The sequence below is a fragment of the Populus trichocarpa genome, chromosome 17 (genome assembly GCF_000002775.5).
Source record: "Populus trichocarpa isolate Nisqually-1 chromosome 17, P.trichocarpa_v4.1, whole genome shotgun sequence".
Classification (NCBI taxonomy): domain Eukaryota; kingdom Viridiplantae; phylum Streptophyta; class Magnoliopsida; order Malpighiales; family Salicaceae; genus Populus; species Populus trichocarpa.
Window position 1 is genome coordinate 8,023,462 of NC_037301.2, and position 22,699 is coordinate 8,046,160.

The window sequence follows — 22,699 nt, forward strand, 5'->3', positions numbered from 1 at the left end:
ATGATAAATATATTCGACTACTTAATGATGAATTTATATAAAATAAATTATCCTATTTTATACGTACATGCTAATAATATTAAGAGCCTAAATAATTGTTTAATAATAAATAATGAATCTCCTAGTAATTATACTCCTAACTCTAACTCTAAAAGTATTTTAAACTTATAATTAAGATATTATATCTAATTTGATTAAAAAAAATCAATAATTTAAAGCCTAATTCGAACTCAATTAGCAATTGAATCATTCAAGACATCAATCTAGTTAAAACTTAGTTGACTTGGCTGAGTTTATAGCAATTTAAGGTGCATTTATTTTTGTAATTGAGGTGTATATAAAGATAAAAAAAAAATATTTAACTTTTTATAATTAAGTTTTATACATAATTAGATCGAATTATACCCGACCTTGACTATAGAAACAAACACGATCATTTTGACCCAGACTAACCGTTGCCGTCTGGAAAGTGAGAAATGCCTCCATCCCGTCCGTAACTTCAAAGTTCCAAATCCCTAATTTGCTATCCAATTTCAAACCCTAATCTCACTCAAAGCTCAAGCCGTTCCCTAATCCCAACAATACCCCAATCCCACTCCCCAGCCAGCTACTGTCAAGGGTTAAGCACTCTTTCTCTCTTCAGGTAAATCAAGGCACTATGTTTCCTTCTTTTTTAAATGTCTCTCTTTGCTGTTTAATTGAAGAAATTAGCAGTTTTTTTTTTTTAAATCTGCAATCCATCACGAGTAGCCTATTCTCTTCCTTCGCTTATAGGGTGACATTCTTTGGAGATGGAAAGTGGTGGAGAGACGGTGACTCAAGTGGAGCAGTGGTCTGTTGAGGATCGGGTGTTCCGGATATACAATCTGTTCGCTAATATTCCTCCTGTAGCCCAAACCACCATGTAAAAACCGTTTATATATATGTTTATAATAATAAAAAAAATCATTCGTAATAATTTTGTTGTAAAAAAATAAATGTATATGTACAGGTTGGAGCTTCAACGTGACGAGCACATTATATACCTTAATGAAGGTCTCAAGCAACTCGGTCCCTCCTTTGTAGCTCTGGATTCCAGGTTCGCTCGCCTGCTTTTCCTCCCTTCTTCCTTCCTCTCCGTTTTCTTTTTATTTATTTATTTTTTCAAATTTGATTTTGCTGTGCAATATTGCAGTCGACCTTGGCTTTGCTACTGGATCATACATTCCATGGCTTTGCTGGGGGAGTCTCTTGATTACCAACTCGAAAATAATGCCATTGACTTTCTTAACCGTTGCCAGGTATTTTTTTTTTAAAGCTACTTCCATTTCTTCCAATTTATTATTATTTTTTAATGTAGCTCATGGTTGTGTGTTTAATAACCATTTTATTGTTATTTTCTTTTTGCGCTTGTGTATTGGAGTTTCCTCATCATAATGAAATAAAAGTTTAGCACTTCATCTTTTATTCATTGCATTCTGTTTTACAGGACCCAAATGGTGGATTTGGTGGCGGACCTGGACAGGCAAGTTCCATTATTTCGCAAGATGAATTTTTTCTTTTGATACACCGCCACTGTGTATGATAGTGTTACAGAACTCACCAAACCATAATCCAACCCAGCCTCCTCTTTCCTCCACAATCCCTATGCTTGTTTGCCTTTTAGTCTATGTTTTTTTGGATAGCAAGGTAAGGGAAGGACAAGGCTCAATCCATCCAAATTGAGATGATTGAAAACTACAAATTTAAAGAGGGCAAGGATGAAACTTGTCCTTCCAATGCTTCATTGGGTCTCCATCTTCTTTGCCAAACAAAATGAACACCAAATCCTTCATTTCTCATCCATCCCTTTTGCAAACCCTCCTGTCAAACACATGCAAAAGTCAGAGATTGGATATTCTTTTTCAAAGCTTATAATAAATTCATACCCCCATTTACTTTTTGCTATAGTTGTGTGAAAGTGTTTCCTGCTGAAAAAAGGGGCTGCAACTGTGGTTTTAAGCTATCCTAAGTTAGTCTAATGTGAGAAGTTATGGCGATAATAGAGAAGCCAATCAATCTTAGTTGTGATCTTGCCTATCTTACAGTGGTCTCCCTGAACAAATGTTAAATATTGTTTGCGTTTATTTTTGTGGTAGGAGAATGCTAGAGGCATTCCTCTTTTGTATATATGCATGATTTCTTACATGCTGTTTTGTTTTTTTCTTTTTTTAGAAAACTATCAATTGTCAACTTGACTGTATTAGTTTGTTATTTTTGTCTTTAGATGCCACATCTCGCAACAACATATGCTGCAGTGAATTCAATTGTTACTTTAGGAGGACAGAAAGCCCTGTCTTCAATTAATAGGTGGTCACTTTTTTTCTGCTGTTCTTTTAAGAATTCACCTTTCCTCACTACACTGCAACTTCAGTTTTGGGAATTGATTCAACTTCTTTTTAATCTTTCTTCTAGAGACAAATTATACAACTTTTTATTGCGAATGAAAGATCCAAGCGGGGCCTTCAGGTGTGATTTCAAATTTGTTCTAGCAGTTCCAATGAAATTGATTTTTTCATTAATTTCATTCATTAATGTGTGTACGTACGTATGTTACAGTGACTGAAGTATCATTTCATATCTGAAACTGCACAATTTTGAGTTCTTACTGTCTAGTGCATGTTTGTTTATTTTTTCCATGTTCTAGCTTGCTTTTCTTATGTACAACCTTGGAAGCTATTCTGGATTTGAATTTTTGGTGGTGTCAAGGGACTTGTGGAGTTGGTTTAAAAGGATTGGGGATTAATGTAAGTACTAGAGTAATACTAGTAAGGTTTCACATTTAGTAATTTTAGGAGTCACTATCAAAAGCAGAGTTGCTAGAATTTTATTCATAAATTGATTTGCATTGTATGGAATGATTACATAACCTTTATATAGGTCTTGTGAAAAAAAAATTAATGGTCTTTTTTAGAATAGGAAAAGCCGAATAAAACTGAGCTTGTTTGGGAGTGTGGTTGCGGTTGCTTTTCACTAAAAAAATATATCAAAATAATATTTTTTTATTTTTTAAAAATTATTTTTGATATCAGCGCATCAAAATGATCTAAAAACACCAAAAAAATATTAATTAGAAGCAAAGAAAAAATAAAAAATTTTCAAATTTTTTCAAAAGTGCTTTTGAAACGTAAAAACAAATAGGGCCTAACTCTTTGATGCTAAAAATTACTAAATAGTTCCATAAAGTATATTTTTCCTAAATGAGAAGGCACAATTTTTAAGGAAACCAAAACTATATATTAATTTTTCTTTCAATGGTTTCTTATTCAACTTTTACCCTAACTATATTTTATTTTTAGTGTATTTGGAAAATGATAAAGGGTAATAATGGATTGTATTGATTAACTCTAACTTCTTAAGTAGCCATTTAAATTTGGACTACCAAAAGAGGAAAGTAGGACACTTGTTTAGGGACTGGGAGACTGGAAAATAAGGTAAAGAAAAATTTTGTAGTTTTCCAGCAAATGGTAACTACAAAAATGCCTTCTCTACAAAATGACATTAACTTTGCTTCCTTTTATTTTCTGCACCACGTTATGCAAAATTACCAAATAAATTTTTTGGTTTTGCTCATTTTCATCTAAACATGTTATAGAGGAAATATGAACTGTTTATGACTAGCTTTGAATGTCATGCATTTCTTTTCATTAGGATGCATGATGCTGGTGAAATTGATGTACGAGCATGCTATACCGCCATTTCAGTAAGATCTTTCTCTTTCACCTTGGAGTCTTTTGGCCAAAGCATCAGTTGAAATATGTGTTTAGAGTAGCCATCTATTATAGCTTAAAAATGCTGTCTATATTCTGTAACAGATCCTTATTCAAGAATCAATATAATCAACCATATAATTAATTAGCTTTGGTGTGAGATCTGCTAAAAGTTGTGTTCAAACTGCTCTAATGGAAATATTCACTATTGCTTGACTACTAGTTGAACATGGATGAGTTTTATGTACTATCTATAATTATGTGTGTAACTGGCATGTTATTTCACTTTCACTAGGTCATTTAACTCTTACATTTGGGCATTTATGTATCACCAGGTCATATTAGGCATTGCTATCTCACTCTTTCGATAGGTTATTCTACTTTTGCTTTCCTCACTTCTGCACTGCTCCAATCATCTTGTTTCAACCAGGTTGCTAGTATTCTCAACATTCTGGATGATGAGCTCGTTAGGGGTGTTGGTAATTTCATCTTAAGGTTGGTTTCTAGTGGTTCTTCAATATTTAATTTTGGAACTATTCCAGCTTGAGCTTCCTTTTTTATTCATGTTTTATCCAATTCTTTCAGGCTTTATTTGGGGTTTATTTTTTGTCTTAGCTATTTGTTACTTCTAGAACAACAGTCTTGGTGTGTAGCATGTGCCATTCTTCCAAATTATGAAATCATTTTACTTCCATGTTTGAAACTTTCAAATGTGCATTTACAGAACTTTATATGGAGACTTGATTGCATAAGAAAAAATTCATGGTTCTTAATGGATGAGAACAAGTGTTAATACCCAAACTGTATCATTCCCATTACATTTGCTATGCCTCAAGAGGCTAGCTTGTGTATCTTCATTTTTTACATTTAATCAGAGTTGTTGAAAGTTACCATTTTATTTCTTTGCAATTCCTCTTGCATTTTGCTTTCATGGATGTGAGGTAACACTCATTTTTTCTGTTTTTTCCCTTTTGTTAATATACTTTGGGATAGTCAAGGACCATTCATATGTAACCCATCTAAATTGGCCTCTATATAATTTTGATACCTTCATATTCTCTAGTTTAGGGTTTTTGGTTCTTTTGTGTCCTTTCAAGCTGTGAGCTCATTTTATGTGCTCTTGGGAATTGTGGCTGTCAAGTTTGAAAGTGAGATCAACATGAGTGTAGATTGACCTGATGTGGCTTTTTGTGATAATTCCTGTCCTGAAGGTGTCATTCGTTTGTTGGGATGTTGGTAATTTCACAAATTTGGGAGTATAGTATGGAGCCACTGGGAAGGCCAAACTAATTGTGTGAAATTTATTGCCTTTTTTTTCTGCGAGATGGACTACATCGCTTCCCCTAGCAATATTAATTCCTCAAAAACCACATGGAGTTTTTATTCATTATAGTTAGTTGAGACATAATGATACAGTATAGGAACATGAAGTTTATTTGTTTGCTGTAATTTAGTACTTTTAGAATAATAATAATAATATTATTATTTTTATTTATTATTATTATTATTATTATAATTATAAGGTAATATTTTAATAGAATTCTTATTTTCTATTTAGTTTAGGATACTAGGGTTGCTTGGTGTTTGTATAAACACCACATCCCTTTGTAGAAGGGAGAATGTTAATGATGATGAATTGAAATTAAGATTTGAGTATTGTTTCTTCTATATAAACATCATCTAGTAGCAACTTTAGTAAACCGAATATCCAACTTGCAAAAACCCTCATAAATACAATATCCATTGAGATTAGTCCTAGCAGAGATAGTGGTGAGATCTGAAATAAACCATAGCAGTCTTATCATACATAATAATCTATTCCTCAAAGCTATAAGGTTCAAAAATCTCATACAATATTTCATTACTAAACTGATATAAGAATCCATGAAATTTACAAACAAAACCAACTTGTATGAGTGGACTCTTCACTCTTCAATAATCACGATCTTCATACGTGATGGAAGCAATTTGTTTCTTGCCAAACGAAATCAGTCATCTTAAGCCCAACTTATGAAGCTTCTGGTGAATTTAAGATGAGAAGCAATGTGGTGCAATAATGAAGTTTGGTGTTTGACAACGATGTTGGCAGCAACAAAATATCTATCTTGACTTAAAGTAGTTGATATAGAAGCTATTCTAGGGTGAGAGGGATTTGTTTCCACATTCTCTAGTTGTAAATTTTTTTTCTTCTAGACAACTTTTTTTTTTCCTGACAAAAAGAATTTAGGGTTTGTGGTTTAAGGTATGGTCCAACCTTAGGCTCTGATACCAAAATTGACGTAGCACAGGATAGTAGCAAAGTTAGAAAGAGCAGAATTCCCTAGAGGACAGGGAAAAATTGAGCAAGAAGAAAGGAAACCTATAGAAGAGGGTAAATCCCTATAGAAGAAGGTTAAAGAATTTTTTTTTTTTTTTTATAAAAAAAAACCTTGTAAGAGGGTTCCAATAAACAGAAGAAACAATACATAATTCTGAATTTCAATTTATCATCATTAACATTCTCCCCTTCTACAAAAGGATGTGTTTATATAGATATCAATAAACTCAGTATTCTAAACTAAATATGAAATAAGAATCCTAATAAAATATTTTTAACAATAACAACAAAATCCTAGAAATTGACCTAAATAATTATAGGATTTTAAACATAAGAAATTACAAACAAACAAGTAAACTTTCTTTTTTCCTATACAACATCATATAATTTGTCAAATGATATACGAATGATGCTGGAGTTATGATTGAGACTGGACTGTTGAAAGCTCTCTGTAACCTGGGAGAGGAAATATTTATTTGATTTCATAGATAAATGAATCTTTATAGTGGTCTATAAGAATGGTATGATGGCAAAGCTGGGTTGCGTTATGTGTCAGAGAGATGGGCATCATATGTGCTTGTTGCATCAATAGGTGGTGATTAATTTGTGGATGAGGTTGCTTCAGTTACACCGTGCTGTCCTTAGATCTGCATTGTTTCAGAATACTCTTTTAGCTCTATTATGCCAGTGACTATTCTGACAAGTCATAGTGTAGTTTTTCTATTTTCATACAAGATTAATTCCTCAAAAGTATTACACTTGCGTTGTGTTTATATTTCTTGATGGTGTAAGCAACTAAAAGTCTTTCTTTTTGATATCCAACTTAGCTGTCAGACATATGAAGGTGGTATTGCAGGAGAACCTGGTTCTGAAGCTCATGGTGGGTATGTTCTCTCTCTCAAAGTCCATATCTGTTAAAGAGATTATAAGTTTTCTATTTTGCTAGCCCTCAATTCAACTTCTATATGTGTCTGCTTGTGGTCCTATCTCTTTCCCAGTCAATCAATGCATCTCATGGATTTGAATACCTGGTTATCAGGTATACTTTTTGTGGATTGGCTACCATGATTTTGATCAATGAGGTTAACCATTTGGACTTGGCTGGTTTAATTGTAAGACAATGTTGCCTTTCTTTGTGATCATTTGCCAAAATTTATCTATTTGTACATGAATTACTGTGGTGTTCTATATGTTGGGTCTCTTATGTATCAATTTTTCTGCAATGAATTTCTTGAACATGTTGTAAGAAAGCTTTTGGTGGTTATTGTATTAGGATTGGGTCGTCTTTCGACAAGGAGTGGAGTGTGGATTTCAGGGGAGAGCAAACAAATTGGTTGATGGTTGCTACTCTTTTTGGCAGGTATTTTCTGTTCTTCGTTTCAAGTTGTTAGTGTTTCATTTTTTATGGTGAGTTAAAAATTATGTGTTCAGGGAGGCGTGCTTGCATTATTACAAAGAATAGATTTGGTTACTGGTGATCGTCTATCACTATTTGATTCTGGAGAAGAGGACAGCACTGGAAATAGTACTTCTGAAGGAGAAGATACTGATGGAATTTCATCTGCGGCTGAGGAGACTTGCCATTTTAAGAATGGAGGTAGATTGGTTATTTTTTTCTTTTGGAGATTTTGCACTTGATCTTATGTTGGCTTTATGGTTTTGCATAATTGTCATGTGATTTCTCTCACCTTTTATTCTTACACGGCTGCAGAGCAGCAGGATACTTCTTGTTCAGTGAACGACACCAGTTCCAGTCATACTCGATCTTTGGGAAATGTAGAACTGGAACCTCTTTTTCACAGCTTGGCATTACAGCAGTACATACTTCTATGCTCACAGGTCGAAATTGAAAAACTCTTTCTATTTATTGATGACCCTGTCATTGAATTTTTAAGATCTCATTTCCTACTTCGATGACTTTTTACGTCTATTTCTTATCTATCTGATTATTGCTTTTGATAGTATCTTGGAAAGCCTGAATCATTTTCACACTTGTTTGCTAATTTTTTTTTCCAGCATTTTTCATCCCTAACACAAAAAAAATATCATTTTGATTCCTCTATGTCATGGGTCAAGCCCTAGAAACTGTTTTATTTTCCCCAGAAAGAAAGGTGGTTTTCCTTGTGTTACATTTTTATTTCCATGTTTTTAAAACAAGGCATGAGGTTCTCAGCATTCTGTACTTGCCAAACAATAGTGATCTGTTTTTAAAACAAGGTCATTATTGGCTGGTGGCATGTTAAACGTATTCGAAGATTCAGGTTCCTGCACCTCATTTGGGAGGGAAAAAGTTTTGGCAATTTTATGCTAACCCAAATGCAGTGCCCATTGTTAAACCTAAAGAGTCTTGCAAGTTGAGTTTGGAAACTTTCAATATGGTCCATAAAAGTTTATTTTTCATCATTAAGGTCAGTGTCATTTATTCTCAACGTGGTTCCTTCATCTCTGTGAAGATTTGTAAGGATCAAGTCCATTGCATGCCATAACTAGCACAACATCAAGACCTAATGATTCAATATATATGTGCATGCTTATGAAACAGATATAACCATTGGGTACCCACACAAAAAAGAAGTTTAAAAAAAGAGGAGATTTTGAACTTATTTGACCACAAAATCCAGGGAGGAATTTGTAGATTGCCTCAAACTTAGTGGTTATGTTTTGTTGCATGGACATTTGTGGTAGCGGAAAATTGTATTGAGTTAGAGAGGTTGGTTTTACTTTGATATTTGAGCAGCTCTTAGTTTATCTTATTTAACGGATATTTGATACATTTTGTGTAATGTGGCTACTACAGTTAGAGAATGGTGGATTCAGAGACAAACCAGGGAAGCCCCGAGACTTTTATCACACATGTTATTGTCTAAGTGGCCTCTCTGTATGCCAGCATAGCTGCTCCAAGGATTACGATTCTCCATCCTTGCCCGGGCAGGTGTTGGGTCCCTATTCAAATCTCTTGGAACCCGTCCATCCACTCTACAACGTCGTCTTGAAACAGTACAGGGAGGTTCGTGAATTCTTTTCTAGGTCTTGAGCAAAGTTGAATTGAGATGTATGATCTGTATTTTGATAGTATTCTAGAAATTTTATCTATGGCATGACTATAAAAGAGATTCATTTTGCTGTTTGAACGCCTTACTCCAAACTTTTCAATTGAAGGGTATGTACCATCAATATTTAATCAATCAAGTATCTTAGGTTATTGTAAGTGTAAATATGTTGATATCTAAATTAAATACTGGAAATGTGTTACATAATTGTCTAGGTACTAGCAAACATGTGGCATGATCCAGATTGAGAACATTGGTTGCTAGTTCCAATATCAGGCATGGTTAAGATTCTTGCAATTAATTGGATCAGCAAGATTTTTTCTTTCATCCATGCATGCAATATTTTTTTTTTGTTGTATTTATAAAAGATTCAATATTCTATTAAGTATAGGTTATTAATTTCTTTATCTAATTTGGATTTAGTGAATTCTCCTAACCAGAGTTTTTTCATTCTTTATATATTAAGTAGAATTATTAAATAATTTCATTAAGATCCATATATGTTATCAAATTATTTTAAAAGTAAATAAGCTTAGTTAATTTTAATATATTTAAAGATATTAATTATGTAATTAAATATTAATTACTATACATAATGAAGTTAATTAATTTAAAAATATTTAAGGTTATTTTTACCTTTTTAAATAAAATAAGCAACTCTCAAACTAAAAAATCATCACTTTCCTTGCCTTTTAAAGTGAAAGCTAATATACTCTTAAACAACTGTTATAAAAATCATTTTCTACTTTAAGTAGTTGATTTTTAAAATCTAAACAAAACACTTTTTAATCCTTTATTTTAAAACAAAACAATAAAAGTTAGAAAACCAGGGGGCCAAACAAGCTCTTAGCCTATGGTTTATTGTTTGATTTTAACTAAGTTCGTTCTAAACATTGCGCAATCTGGCGTTAGATATACACTTCTTTGATAAAAAAAAAAAAGAAAAAGAAAGTAAAGTCCTCTTTTGCCGTAATGATTTGATATAATATTAGAATTGGTTGACTATTAGATCCTCGATACAATTCTAATATACTTCAATATCAATATGTAAATTCGATCATTTTTCTAATAAAAAAAAGACCAAAACATATATATATTTCTCATTCCAAATATATACATCAATTAAAACCTTGATTAACACCCTAAGAAATATATAATTTTTAACATGAGAGGTAGATTAACTGGTCAGATCTTGGATTTGCTTTTCAATAATCACGAGTTTGAGTCCTCTTAAGACCACTAGAGGTTTATATGATCGTTAATTTTAAAACTCGTGTAATTAGTTAAGGTACGCGTAAACTGGTCCGCACACCCAAATTAATAATAAAAAAAGTGTGAGTTTTAATAAAACAATGAAAACTATGTTATCATTTTCCATTTTTACCCAACATATTATATAGTTCAATGTTCTTGTTTTAAGTATTTTTTTTAAAGAAAATGGGTAAAGGATAAAAATTGAAAGTGAATGAAACTATGGGAATTATTATACTTTGACTTTTAAAAATGGACACTCAAAATGGCATGACATATTGAGGGACAGTGGGACATAGGGGGTATAAAACAAGCTTTTAAATCATCCACAATACTTTATTGGCTTTTATTTATTTTGACCATCAAATACTTAATATTATCATATTAAAGAAACCCGTCATACTGGACAAACGTAATTCACAAACATTTATGAACGAAATAGTATTTTTTATAAGAGAAGACATTGCAATCATAGTATATATTACATTCAATGATTTAACCACATTTGATTTTTTTTTTTAAAGATTTTCAAGTTTTTTCTATTGTGGATTTTAGTAAATTAATAATTAAAATAAAACATTAAAAAATATTGGAGAGTTATTTATCCTATTTTTATTTTAACACTTAATTGTATTTATTTTCTTCATATAATTAAACTAGCTTTTTTTAGGCCTAAAAAATGCTACCATTTAACATTGTAATATAACTAATTATCATCACATTCATTAAAAAATTTTAAGCATAAAAATCAATAATTGGTTCAAATTTCCTATCCTTTAAAAAAATCATTTATATACTTAATCTTATCGATTAATCAATTCAATCATTATTTCTATAATCAATTTGATTATATCCTTATAAGTGTCTATACTCTTATTATCATACTCAGATATAAATCCATTTTTCCATTCTATTATTTACCTTACCTTTGTCAATTCAAATGTCGTAATTTCCATGCCATAATTTTCATTAGTTATATCAATCCAAGTGCATAATTATATAATTTTTAGACAACTTAAATCAATACTTTAGTATAATCTTGACAGATCCCGAATTTACTATAAAAATCCCTAAAATATAAATACGATATAAATTATATCAACCTTTGTTTTATCCTTTATTATTGTTCTAAAACAATCGTTAACTCCATATCTTATGATATATTTCCTGCTCATTATATGAAATGGAAGTGTCTTCTATGGAGCTTCCACCTCCTAGTTGCTAAGGAGGCAAATGCTCTAACATGTGCTCTCATACAATTTTCCAACAATCTCGATCCATACTTCGAGTTTCCAATCATATGTCTTAACCTCCTCACAACCATCTTAAACCCAATTAATTTATACTTGCACACCTTACACAGTCATTAAAGCCTAAAACTCCTTCCATGTGAATTGCCAGAACAACTATCTTTTTACTACTTTTACATCACGATCTGGCTCTCCTAATAGTCTAGAAACAAGACAATTATTCCATCTCAATAACTCGACTTGGCATCTCATATATATACTTTTTATTGTCTCACTTTTAATTCAGTTTACTTTCACTATTGCCACCACTCATAATATATCTAAACATTATTTTTATTCCATATATAAAACCTTAGAACAACAGTCATTCACCCATCATATGTACTGGCATATAATCATCCATCATCTTCTGGTTTGACTAGTAACATCATTACTCATTACTTTATCATGAGACATGTCCATTGTCTTAACCATCCTATGTTCTATTGATGCCTCACCTTAATTTCCTTCTATAAGTTTTTCAAATAAACCAGCTCTTTTCTCAGGATATATAATATTCATTTGCATTTATTTCTCTGTCACCAACCCTTACTCTGTCATCCTTACGACTCATTGTGAGTTTTTCTTTGTTAATGACTTTTCCATATTTTTTCAACTATTAAAAAATCTCGTTCTTAATATCAACTAATACGGTTAGTCCTTGCTTGATGTTATATTCATTAAACTATGTCGGTAACCTTTAAACCTTTCACTACAACTCAATGTCTTGTTTAAAGCTTGCTATCCATATAGTTGTCACATTATCTCGGCCATCCTCACAAGGACGCCAATCAAATTCAATCATCCAAACAAGGATGACAATCAATTTCTCTTAGTTCTTTTACTTTAGTCATTCTTTTCTTTTTATACTTTTAACATAAAGAGTTCGAATATGCATTTATAGGATTTACAGTTACATAATTAATAAGACTTTAAAAGTAATTGTGAGGTGTCGAGCACCTATTTGGTGTATTTGTGGCAGTATGCTCCTTCTGCTTTGAGTTTCTACTTTCAAAGTCCTTCTTGAATTTCAATGAGTATCCCATATCAATGTTAAAACTTATATAATCACTCACATCGTCATCTATGATTGGATTAAACTTTCATGAATATACTATTTTGTTCTTTAATCACATTCATTCATGTCCAATGCTTATTATGTCATTTTCGACCAACTAGTTTTGTTAGCTCATACCAATACTCATTTTATAATTTATATCTCGATAATATCACTTTTTAATCTCAACAAATATTACACCATTTATGGCTTGTCAAGTATATATATATTCACTTTATAATCAAATATAATATCCTAGCCTTTTCGTCAACAATTTTCAATGTCTAGTATTTTTTCAAACACGATAAATATTAGTCCAACCCATCTATTTCATACATATTTCACATATCCTTCCTCATTAATCACACTAGCAAACATTTATACATTATAACTTAATTCCATCATGTTTTAAGAATTGATTTAACATTTACAACGCACACTTGCATTCTTTTGATCATAACAACCTATATTCATACATATTCACAATTGTCATCACGACTTACATATACACGTATTTTTCATGTTTATACTTATTCTTATCAGTTCAAATATTAGAACTCTCAATCAACAATAATTCTAAGTAATGATTGAAATTGATTAGTCCTAGTCGATTTAGTTTATCCAACCCCGAACACTGGTTGGTATTTCAATCATAAATAAAGTTTTGGAACTCAATTTTAAGCGTGATTTATCTCTATAAAAATCTACGACATAAAGCTACAACTTTTATGAAGGAAAGAAAACCCAGTTCTGCCATTGACACACCCAAAACCACCTATTACAATAACATATGCAATTTGTCCAACAAGATTTAGTTTGACCTTCCTTTGATTTTCTATCCATATCTGGAGTTTTACAGTTTCAAATTAAGCGAAGTAAGTACCATTTGAAATTTAACATCCTTAGCTACAACTTTCATAAATAAATATATTTCAAATTCCTTCATTTACTAGTTCTAATTCCAGCTAAAAGTCAGGTAATAAAATTATCCAAATTTTCCGTTTGCATGTTTGATTCACAACCAAATATTTTCATGCATTTATTCACCGTTCAAGGCAATCATTTCCATTCAATACATCTTTTAGCATTATTTACACAAGTCTCTCAATAATCAACTTAATTACATAACACAAATCATTCATCAATTAACTAGACAAGTTTGCTTAAACCTTCACATTATCAATACATCATTTCATGTTAAGCACATACAATAATTATACAACTCAATCATTCCCCTAAATTTCATATTTTGGCCAAAATCTTCCCATTAAAGGAAGGTATATTTTTCTTCCAATTTGTTTCTCAATTCACACTAGATCAATTTGTTATTCATGTCCAGAAACATTCTTTTAAACTATAATTATCATTACAATAACTCAATCCCATAAAATTCAACTTCCATAATAATCCATTCTAACACTTTAAAATTCAATTTATGGCAAAACCAAAATCAAACATAAAAAAGATGGTTCTTACCTTTTAATCACATGGTATTAAAAGAAATTTGCAAAGCAAATCAAGTTTTCCTTCACCTTCTCTTCCTCCTCTTTCTAACTTCTATTTTTCTTTTTTCTTCCAAGCTTAAAAACCTTATTCTGTCTCAATTACCTCTCTAAACTCATTAAAACTCTCTTTTTAAGCCTTCATTCTCTTAATTTCATAATTTTCTCTCATGAATTTAATGGAAAAAACATGAAAGGCCTAAACCCCAATTTCTTCTCTCTTCCTTATTTTCCATATTTTCCAGTAGCTCACACCAGCTTTAAGGAGAAGAAGAATATGGATTTTATTGCTAAATGACTATTTTAGCCCTTACCCTTGTTTTTTTTACTACCCAACTGTCCACATTCTTTCAGGGCCTTGTTGAACTTTGATTTCTCTAAAATCTTAACTTGAGGTAAAAAAATATGTCAAGTGACTCCACATAAAATCTTATCTTGATCCAACGATTAGTTTAAAGTTATGCTCGATAGTGTAAAACTGGTTAGTACATGATTTGACATCAAAAATTTAAATTATCTTTTTCAATCCCTATTGGAATCATATCGGTTACTTTACTAATTCCTTGGGAATATTTTCTTCAAAATATATTTATTTTTCCTTGTCATCATTTATTTCATTTACAAACTTACTACCGTTTTACGGTAACATTACCAATTCTTAACTGGGGTTTACACCAAAGTTCTCTTTTTTATATATATATATTTTTTCTTAAATTTCATCCTTTATTTACATTATAATTCCTTGGAATTATTCTCATTCTCAAAATACATTCATTTAAATTGTCTTAATTCTTCTATCCATCAAAACCCATTACCGGTTTCGTTGATGTTATGAATTTTAAGCTAAAATTCACAATTCTCATTTGAACTTAAATACTACCTTTAAATATATTTATGGAGGTCATCCCCTCCATTACACATCACATTTGTTTTTTTTTATTTCCATCATTGATCTATCTTTTTCGATCCCGAGTTTACATTACTTGCCGAGGTCTTATCACCTTTGCTCCTATATTTACACAAGGGTTTACATCATGAATTACTCATAATTCATGAATATTCATAAAAAAATCATGAATGTTCATGGTTCATGAATTACTTATAATTCATGAATGTTCATGGTTCATGAATTACTTATAATTCATGAAACAATTCATGAATGTTCAAATTCATGAAACATATTCATTCTCATCACATACTTAATGTGTTGATTCATTCATTAAGATATTTTAGGGACTAAATATAAATTACTAATCAAATAAGGACTTAATAGCAAAAAGTATTTTTCATTAACCAAACTCAAACCCAAACTCATGAGCTTACAAGCTCATAGTCCAATCTACAAAACTATTTTAGAATTAAAACTTTTGCTATTCAAAAGTTTATTGAAAACAATTTCTCATTAACCTATAATTAATTTTTAAAACATGTTAAAATTCTATGTTAAAGTACTTATGTTAAATAACAAAATTCAATATGGTTTAACTTCAAAAGTGAGTGGAACTCACATATAACTTGGCCTTAAAGGACCCCCTACATATTTTATATATAAACCAATTCCAACACTAACAAATTTACCAAACTAGTTTCTAAGTAAAGCTTTCTACTCATGAAAGAGAAACTTAGGATTTCTTTGCCAGGGAATTATAGGCTATTTATTAAATTCAAAGTCCAACTTTGTTAAACAAGATAGGTTTGTAGATAGTCGTGTATATCTGATTACATTTTCAAACTACATGTAATTACACATATGACATTATCAATGAAATCAGTTGGCATCATTCTTCTAAAATATTGGACTCCATATTGAATGTGTGTGTGTGTGTGTATATATATAGTTTTTTAGGTTATAAAAGAGAAATTCAAACCCAATATCTCTAGAAGGAGGCAAAAATTTGTTTGTGTTTATTACAAGCTATAGTACTACGTTTTTCGAGGGAAAAAAAAAGTTGCATACAAACTTAAAATTAGACACAGAAATTGCAGTAATTAACACATAAATTACCATTATGTGTTATACTTTTATTAAATATATATTACCAAATTTATATTAAAGAAACTACTTATTACATATTGAATAACATATTCAGTACGTTCCAGTAATCTAGAGGGGAGTGGTAATGGAATGGCAGAAGCTTCCCAATTTATTTTTCTTCTTAATATAAAATATCGAATAGTTTGGAAGTGTGTTCATTTCGCATGGACACAAAGTTGCCTTTGCTTACTAGTCGGGAAAAGTCCCTTGCTTAAGAATCCAAGCACCAGCAGTAGTAATCAGATCTTGATATGGCAAACATTTCTTCGGGGCTCATCCTTTCAAGCTCACTTTGCCTCCACGAAGCAAAATTGTTTCGGTTTTGTGGATCAAAAGCGAGAGGGTAATCCTCTATCGTATGATTTTGTGATCTCATTCTTATGTAGAGCCTCATTGTAGCAACACAATCTTCATAAGGATCTTGCATGCCAGTTTGGATGTCATACCTGCAAGTAAATTAAACATATACTTAGACACGGAAGGAAAACAAATATAGCAGAAGATGCATATGCTTACCCGAGATAGGCTTGGGTTAGATACTTCAAGGAGTTGCTGAGCTTGCTTGTTTTCATCAGTGGCGGATATTTTGCAGTATCCCTGTAATGAAATCCATCCTTCTTAATTAATCACATTATATTTTGTTTTAAAAAAGACGAATTTTTATAATTTAAACTGATAAATAATTAGAAGTAGATCAAGGCAATTATTTTTGAGGCTATGACTTGTATAGCTAAGCTTCGGAGAAAAACTTAACCTCATCATTACAGCTGGATATTCTAGTTGCAAACGGTCAAGGTCATGACCCACGAGAATCCTGGCTTTTCCTCCTCTAGGACGAATTTTCCACGTCGGTTCTCCATTACAAAGGAAGTCTTGAATCTTCTTTTGAACTTGCCTTAATGGTGTTGCATCCCTTAGGTATTCTGGTCTAATGCCTGTGGTTTCATACCTAGAAATATTTGAAGAATATTTAATTCACTATTAACGACTGCATTGTTTGATTTTCGGGCAGAAGCAGTATAGAAATTTATAGCATAAATACCTATAGTTTGTGACAGGAATTGGTGGTTTGACATAGGTATGGAAGATAATATTTTCATTTTCGTCAATCAGGCAAACCCTTGCGCAAAGGTCTATGGAGCCATCACTGCCTCCTCCAACCATTTTGCAAGCTAGGGCAACTACCTGTCGACCTCTTGCATAACCATTGTCGATTGTCAGGTTGTCCCGAAGGCCTAAATTAGCAAAGCTTGCAAGTAGTCCCTGGAGTGTGCAATAAAAGAACTAGTGAGGCATCTTGTAGTTAGGAACTATATAATTCGGTTGAAAAAGCAAAACTTAATTTAGTTTATCTTTTTTTTTCTAAGTAATTAATTTAAAGATTAATACAGCATTTACACCGGAGAGCTGGCATCTTTCTTGGTGAACTCTGCGAGCATTAGGGCTATCAAGGATGGTTAAGCAAAATTTGCATCCACGGATACTGAAAATATTCTTACATTCTTGCTTAGGCAATGGCCCTGTAAGAGAAAATCAAACTTTTAAGCTACCGAAGAGGAAACCAAGTGCTCCGAGTGGAACACGGTAAGAAAACAAACGTTTACCTATAAGATGCTCCCTCAAGGACTCATAAGATCTGCAATGTTTCTTACAGATTCCACACATGGGTTCATGGACTGAGTGATACGATATTCTCATGTGCTCCACTAGGTGTTCCATTTTGTTGAATTGTCTAAAGCATGCAGCACACTTGTTCCTGCAGAAGGATAATCATCAAGTTATTTATCGCTAGCTAGAAACTAGGGTTTAGGAATTAAAAGCTAGCTAGCTTGACATGAAGGTCACCAATTTGACAATATGACATGCATGATATAGCTTGAATCAAAACCATGTACGTGTCGGTTTCCATGTATATGTGCGTGGAGAGGAGAGAGTGAGAGTGAGAACCTTGAAATCTCGGACGACTCATTTCTGGACTCCATGCGATCCTCGTAAAGTAAATAGTTGTTAAATCTGCAGGAGTAGTAGAAAACTAGTTAAGACGGCTTGGGGAAAGGGATGCACCCAACAAGGTATTTATAGTGATAGGCCAAGAGAATCTCCTCCAACTTGAACGTAAAGATAACTTAAGGTTGGCACAAGTGGTTGAGATTTCAATATTTAACTTCCTTGATCTATGATTAACTGTGATGTCCTTCTTTCTTGTTTTTTAAAAAATAAAGAAAAGATTGTCCATGAAAGGATTAAATACATTCCTCTCATTTTAATAATAAAAAGAAAACTTAAATGGCATAAACGATTCCTTGAGGCATCACATGTTGCTGAGCTTCGGAGGCTTCTAACCTTAAAAAATAAATCCTAGTTATTCGTAGCAATCCAAATGGTTGGGTCCATCATTGACTTATATAGCTGTATGATTCTCTCGCTCTCCTCTACCTTTTTGTCGGGAACTGTTGATGTACCTAAAGAATAGCTTATACAATTAAAAGATCATAAAAATGGCTCTCATTTGTATGTTCATTGACAATATTTTTACCCATGGTTACATCTGCCTGAATAGAAAGGTAAACGATAATGTTCATAAACTCCTTTTAGTCTGAAAAATAGCGACCTTTTTCAAACTTCGAAGATCAAACTATTAAATAAGACCGTAAAAAAAATGTCATAATATTCTATTACACCATTTCTGCAAGAACGCTAAAAAACAGTTGGAGATTATAAACCTTATGATGAAATTAATTTATTTTAAGTTATCCCATTTATTTTGCTTTGCAAAGAATACTTTGCATGTAAAATGTTTTACATAAAATGTTTTAATGTTTGACTTAAAAAAATATTTTCCTGTGAAAAATTTATATATAAAATATTTCTCAATGGTAATGGTGGTGAAGAAGGTAGTGGTGAGAGGACGGTAATGGTGGGGACGTGGTCGTGGTGGTGGTAAAAGAGAGGGAGGTGGTGGTGGTGGTGGTGGTGAAGATAGTGGAGGAGGAGGTGGTGGTGAGACGGTGGTGATGGTGATGGTGATGAGATGGTCATAGTGATGGTGAAAGAGGAGGTGATGATAGATGAGGAAATGGTGGTGCGATGGAGGTGGTGGTGAGATGAAGGTGTTGGTGGTGAAGTGGTAATGAAAAAGGAGGTGGTGGTGGTAGAAGAGGAGATGGTGGCGGCGGTGGTGAGAAGAAGGTGGTGGTTAAAATGGTTGGATGATATTGCAAGTGAATTGCTATTTGTAAAATATTTTATAAAATTTCATGAGTTAAAAATATCTTGTAGCAAATAAACTAAGTTTAAAGGTTGATTGTAAAATATCAAATATATACATATTCATTATAATAGAAAGGTTATATGTTCTTTCGAAGAGGGAGAATTTGTTTTTTTCTTCTTCCTTCTTAACAATTCATCATATTCAAAGATACCTATTAGTAAGTCTTCAAATTGACTTATTAAATTTTTTTATAGAGGCATGAAGTCCCTCATTTGTTGGGTATAGACCTCTTATTAAGACCAAATTATATAAAGATATGTGCAACATTTCTATAAAAATCTCACACATAATCAAGGCATCCAAGAAATAGTTGTAATTATGTTTTATCCTCGATTTTATTTGGAAACTTATCAGCAAATTAGATGTCTCTATTAATATGTTGAATTAGCCCATTTTTGGGTAAAAGTTTTGAGGGATTTTTAATTCAAAAAGAAAATATTAATATGTAAAAACAAATAAGGATTGTTGAAATTAAAATATTTTTTGGATATTATAAAAGATATCCCGTGAAATTACAAATGGAAATAATAATAGAAATGATAATTCAATTTTTCGTTGTTAGAAACTAATTTTATTGTAGTGATTCCCTGATTGTTGAGATAACATGCATGTAATATGCATCTGAATAGGTAATTAAAAGTTATTTCTCTAATAATTGTAAGTAAAATGAATAGTGATTTCATATTGTTAATCAACAAGACTTGAATTATCTTAATTTGCGCATGTTTTAGCCCTTTTTTTTTTGTTTTAATTAACATGGATGTCCAAACTCCAAATTAACTTGTTTGTATCTAATTTTATCAAAATACTAGAAATCATGAACATTATTATAATTGTTTTTTTTTTTTTTATGTTTTTTAATGTGAATATTTAGGTTAATTTATATATATTTTAATTAATTAAAACATTGCAGGAGTGATTGCAGGAGTGATAGGCGTGTACACTAAGACTTGAATCTAAAATGCAGAAATAGGAAAACTCTACTAAGATCGCTGAGCCACAGGCGTGCGATGATAGAATGTTGTACTTTATACGTAAAGAGGTTATGCTTTTCTGGAGGATGTTGTACTTTCGCTGATGCTGTGAAGATAGAATGTTTATTGATAACTGTAACATTTTTCTATGAATTATATGCCTTTTCTGGGTGGGTTATAATTAATTAATTTATATACGGTAATGATTATAATTGTCGGAATAATTTGTATTGAATAGAAAGAAGAAAATTTATGTTTTCATAAAAAAAACTAATGAGTAATTTATATAAATATTTATAATATCAAAGATTGACGTACTTGACATTAAAATTTGACAATAAAATTATTTATTTTAATTTTTAAAATTTTACTTTATTGACAGAAGCTAGTTTATAGATGTGATTGTTGGAACTTAAAAGTAAACTGAGTTTACCATTATTTAATTTAATTAAATAACATAATTTGTTTTTTAACAGATGTATAGTTCTATTGCATTATTTCAAGTATTTATATCATGTAATTACACAAAATCCAGTACACAAAATTATGTAATTACATAATTTTTTTTTCAATCTTCATTACAAATTACTCCAAAATCTCATGACGCTACAATGCAGGCGCTTCAACGTCGAGTAGGGAAATGATAGCATGTCCAGTAGTTTTCGTTGACATATGTCAAGATACCATACTTGACAAGTGATCGCTGCAAACGACAGCTTACTTGTAAAATATTTCATGAATCTTGATTGCATGTCGGATCAACATATTAGCAGCTGATAATGCCATGACAGAGAGATGAAGATTAAGGATGATCAACCATTGGATAATTAAGTTTAAGATATCGATAGGTTTTTGATCAGTTTTTTACTTCCTCTTGGCATTTGTTGGGAAAGAAAAATCTCAAATGCGTGGTTATTCATTGAAAGATTCACTTTCTTTCCTTGTTTCGATCACAAATTGCAACCATAATTCTTCACCGCCAAGACTTTTTACATGGTGTTCGATTATATATGCAAGAGACCAACTTTCTTCGGGATAAAAAGTTAAAAGAGATGATGAGATGACAGAACTGTCAGCTAATGCATGTGGGCATGCAGTGAGTGGCAAACAGATAAAGAGGTAAAATATATAGCTAGATGGTTGATCGTTGTTAATCTCAAATGCTTTCGGCGAACGCATAAATAGATCGACAAGATCTTCAGGCGCAGAGATGCATAGGGGAGTTTGATTTTCTGTTTCTGACCCTTGTATCTAGCTAGGGCATATGCAGATATATTCCATTGATCTTGCGTGGTGTGGGGGAGGGGATATATGGAGGATTCCAACTTTTGAGCGTGAGGAATGTCAATGAGACTCTCTTTTGACTCTCGGATGGTCCCAATAGGATTCCTCTTTGGAGCTCAGAAGATACCCTATAGAAAAGTTGGTACAAGGAGAAAATAACATCTCTTTCTTACCTGGCCGATTCTTGTCCAATACCCCCAAAAATATCGATTCCAGCACATGATCGATGCACTTTAGTGAGTGCACGCTAGCTCTGCTCGTATTTGTGCTCTATGCTAGTATTTTAAGAAAACAAAATTTAAAATTTTAAAATATATAGTTTGCATTGGTTTTCAAACACATTTCTATATGCTACTAAAAAACAATTAAATTGCAAGTAAACATTGCAAATTTTTTTTTTTAAGTACAATTTGCAATGGTTCTAAAACCCAAAATAAAAAAATTCCAATTGCCAACTTCTAAATTTCCGGTTGTAAAGGAGCTGTTATAATTTAGTTGTAAATACTGGAGATGTAAGACTATTAAAAATTATTAAATACAAACACAAATATCAATAGAAATAATACTATCAATAAATTAAAGTAATATTTACTGAAAAAACATGATGTTGCTACTTCTCTCAGTATTCACCAATAAAAAATACTGAAGGAACTATAATTGAAAATCAAGAAAAAAAAAATTAACATGTCAATATTATAGATGATATTTATCGATGAATTATGTTTATCATTAATACTTGTTGGTGAATTTGTTGTCAATATTTAAGTTATATCCTGACAAATAATTCATCATTTCTTCATTATCAAAACCCGCTTGAACCTAATAAAAAATGTATATTTATATTATATAAATATATATATTTGTAAAATATTTGGAATTTTTTAATATAATGTGAATAAACACATATATTGATACATAAGCCACTACTTAAGACTTTCCTA

General features: G+C 31.6%; 2 protein-coding genes across 3 annotated transcripts; one reads left to right on the top strand and one right to left on the bottom strand.

The window, feature by feature from the left end:
* Positions 1-426: 426 nt before the first annotated feature.
* LOC18107281 (protein farnesyltransferase subunit beta) lies at positions 427-9,253 on the top strand. 2 transcript variants are annotated; one of them, XM_006373229.3, is made up of 15 exons: positions 429-643; positions 775-904; positions 992-1,078; positions 1,175-1,280; positions 1,469-1,504; positions 2,246-2,328; positions 2,434-2,487; positions 3,670-3,721; positions 4,159-4,223; positions 6,873-6,929; positions 7,085-7,157; positions 7,319-7,405; positions 7,477-7,642; positions 7,757-7,884; positions 8,843-9,253. In XM_006373229.3, the coding sequence occupies exons 2-15, from the start codon at positions 792-794 to the stop codon at positions 9,077-9,079; spliced, it is 1,344 nt and encodes a 447-aa protein (XP_006373291.1). In that variant the 5' UTR covers positions 429-643; positions 775-791; the 3' UTR covers positions 9,080-9,253. The 2 variants fall into 2 exon arrangements, with proteins under 2 accessions (XP_024445068.1, XP_006373291.1); XM_024589300.2 differs by having other exon boundaries at positions 427-643; positions 2,246-2,487.
* Positions 9,254-16,234: 6,981 nt separating this feature from the next.
* On the bottom strand, positions 16,235-18,326 carry LOC7482424 (RNA exonuclease 4). The gene is made up of 7 exons (XM_052448717.1): positions 18,177-18,326; positions 17,834-17,985; positions 17,628-17,749; positions 17,272-17,492; positions 16,984-17,178; positions 16,746-16,826; positions 16,235-16,675 (listed from the first exon to the last, which is right to left on the bottom strand). Exons 1-7 carry the CDS (start codon positions 18,209-18,211, stop codon positions 16,441-16,443), a joined length of 1,041 nt encoding a protein of 346 aa, XP_052304677.1. The 5' UTR covers positions 18,212-18,326; the 3' UTR covers positions 16,235-16,440.
* Positions 18,327-22,699: the final 4,373 nt, after the last annotated feature.

Bases quoted from the DNA above. Each gene is read 5' to 3' on its own strand.
- LOC18107281 (XM_024589300.2), top strand. From the start codon at position 792: ATGGAAAGTGGTGGAGAGACGGTGACTCAAGTGGAGCAGTGGTCTGTT. The intron at 1,079-1,174 runs GTTCGCTCGCCT...GCAATATTGCAG, and splicing joins TTTGTAGCTCTGGATTCCAG to TCGACCTTGGCTTTGCTACT. The intron at 1,505-2,245 runs GCAAGTTCCATT...TTTTGTCTTTAG, and splicing joins TTGGTGGCGGACCTGGACAG to ATGCCACATCTCGCAACAAC.
- LOC7482424 (XM_052448717.1), bottom strand. From the start codon at position 18,211: ATGGAGTCCAGAAATGAGTCGTCCGAGATTTCAAG. The intron at 17,493-17,627 runs GTAAATGCTGTA...TGCACACTCCAG, and splicing joins AAAGATGCCAGCTCTCCGGT to GGACTACTTGCAAGCTTTGC. The intron at 16,827-16,983 runs GTTAAGTTTTTC...ATTTCATTACAG, and splicing joins TATCCAGCTGTAATGATGAG to GGATACTGCAAAATATCCGC.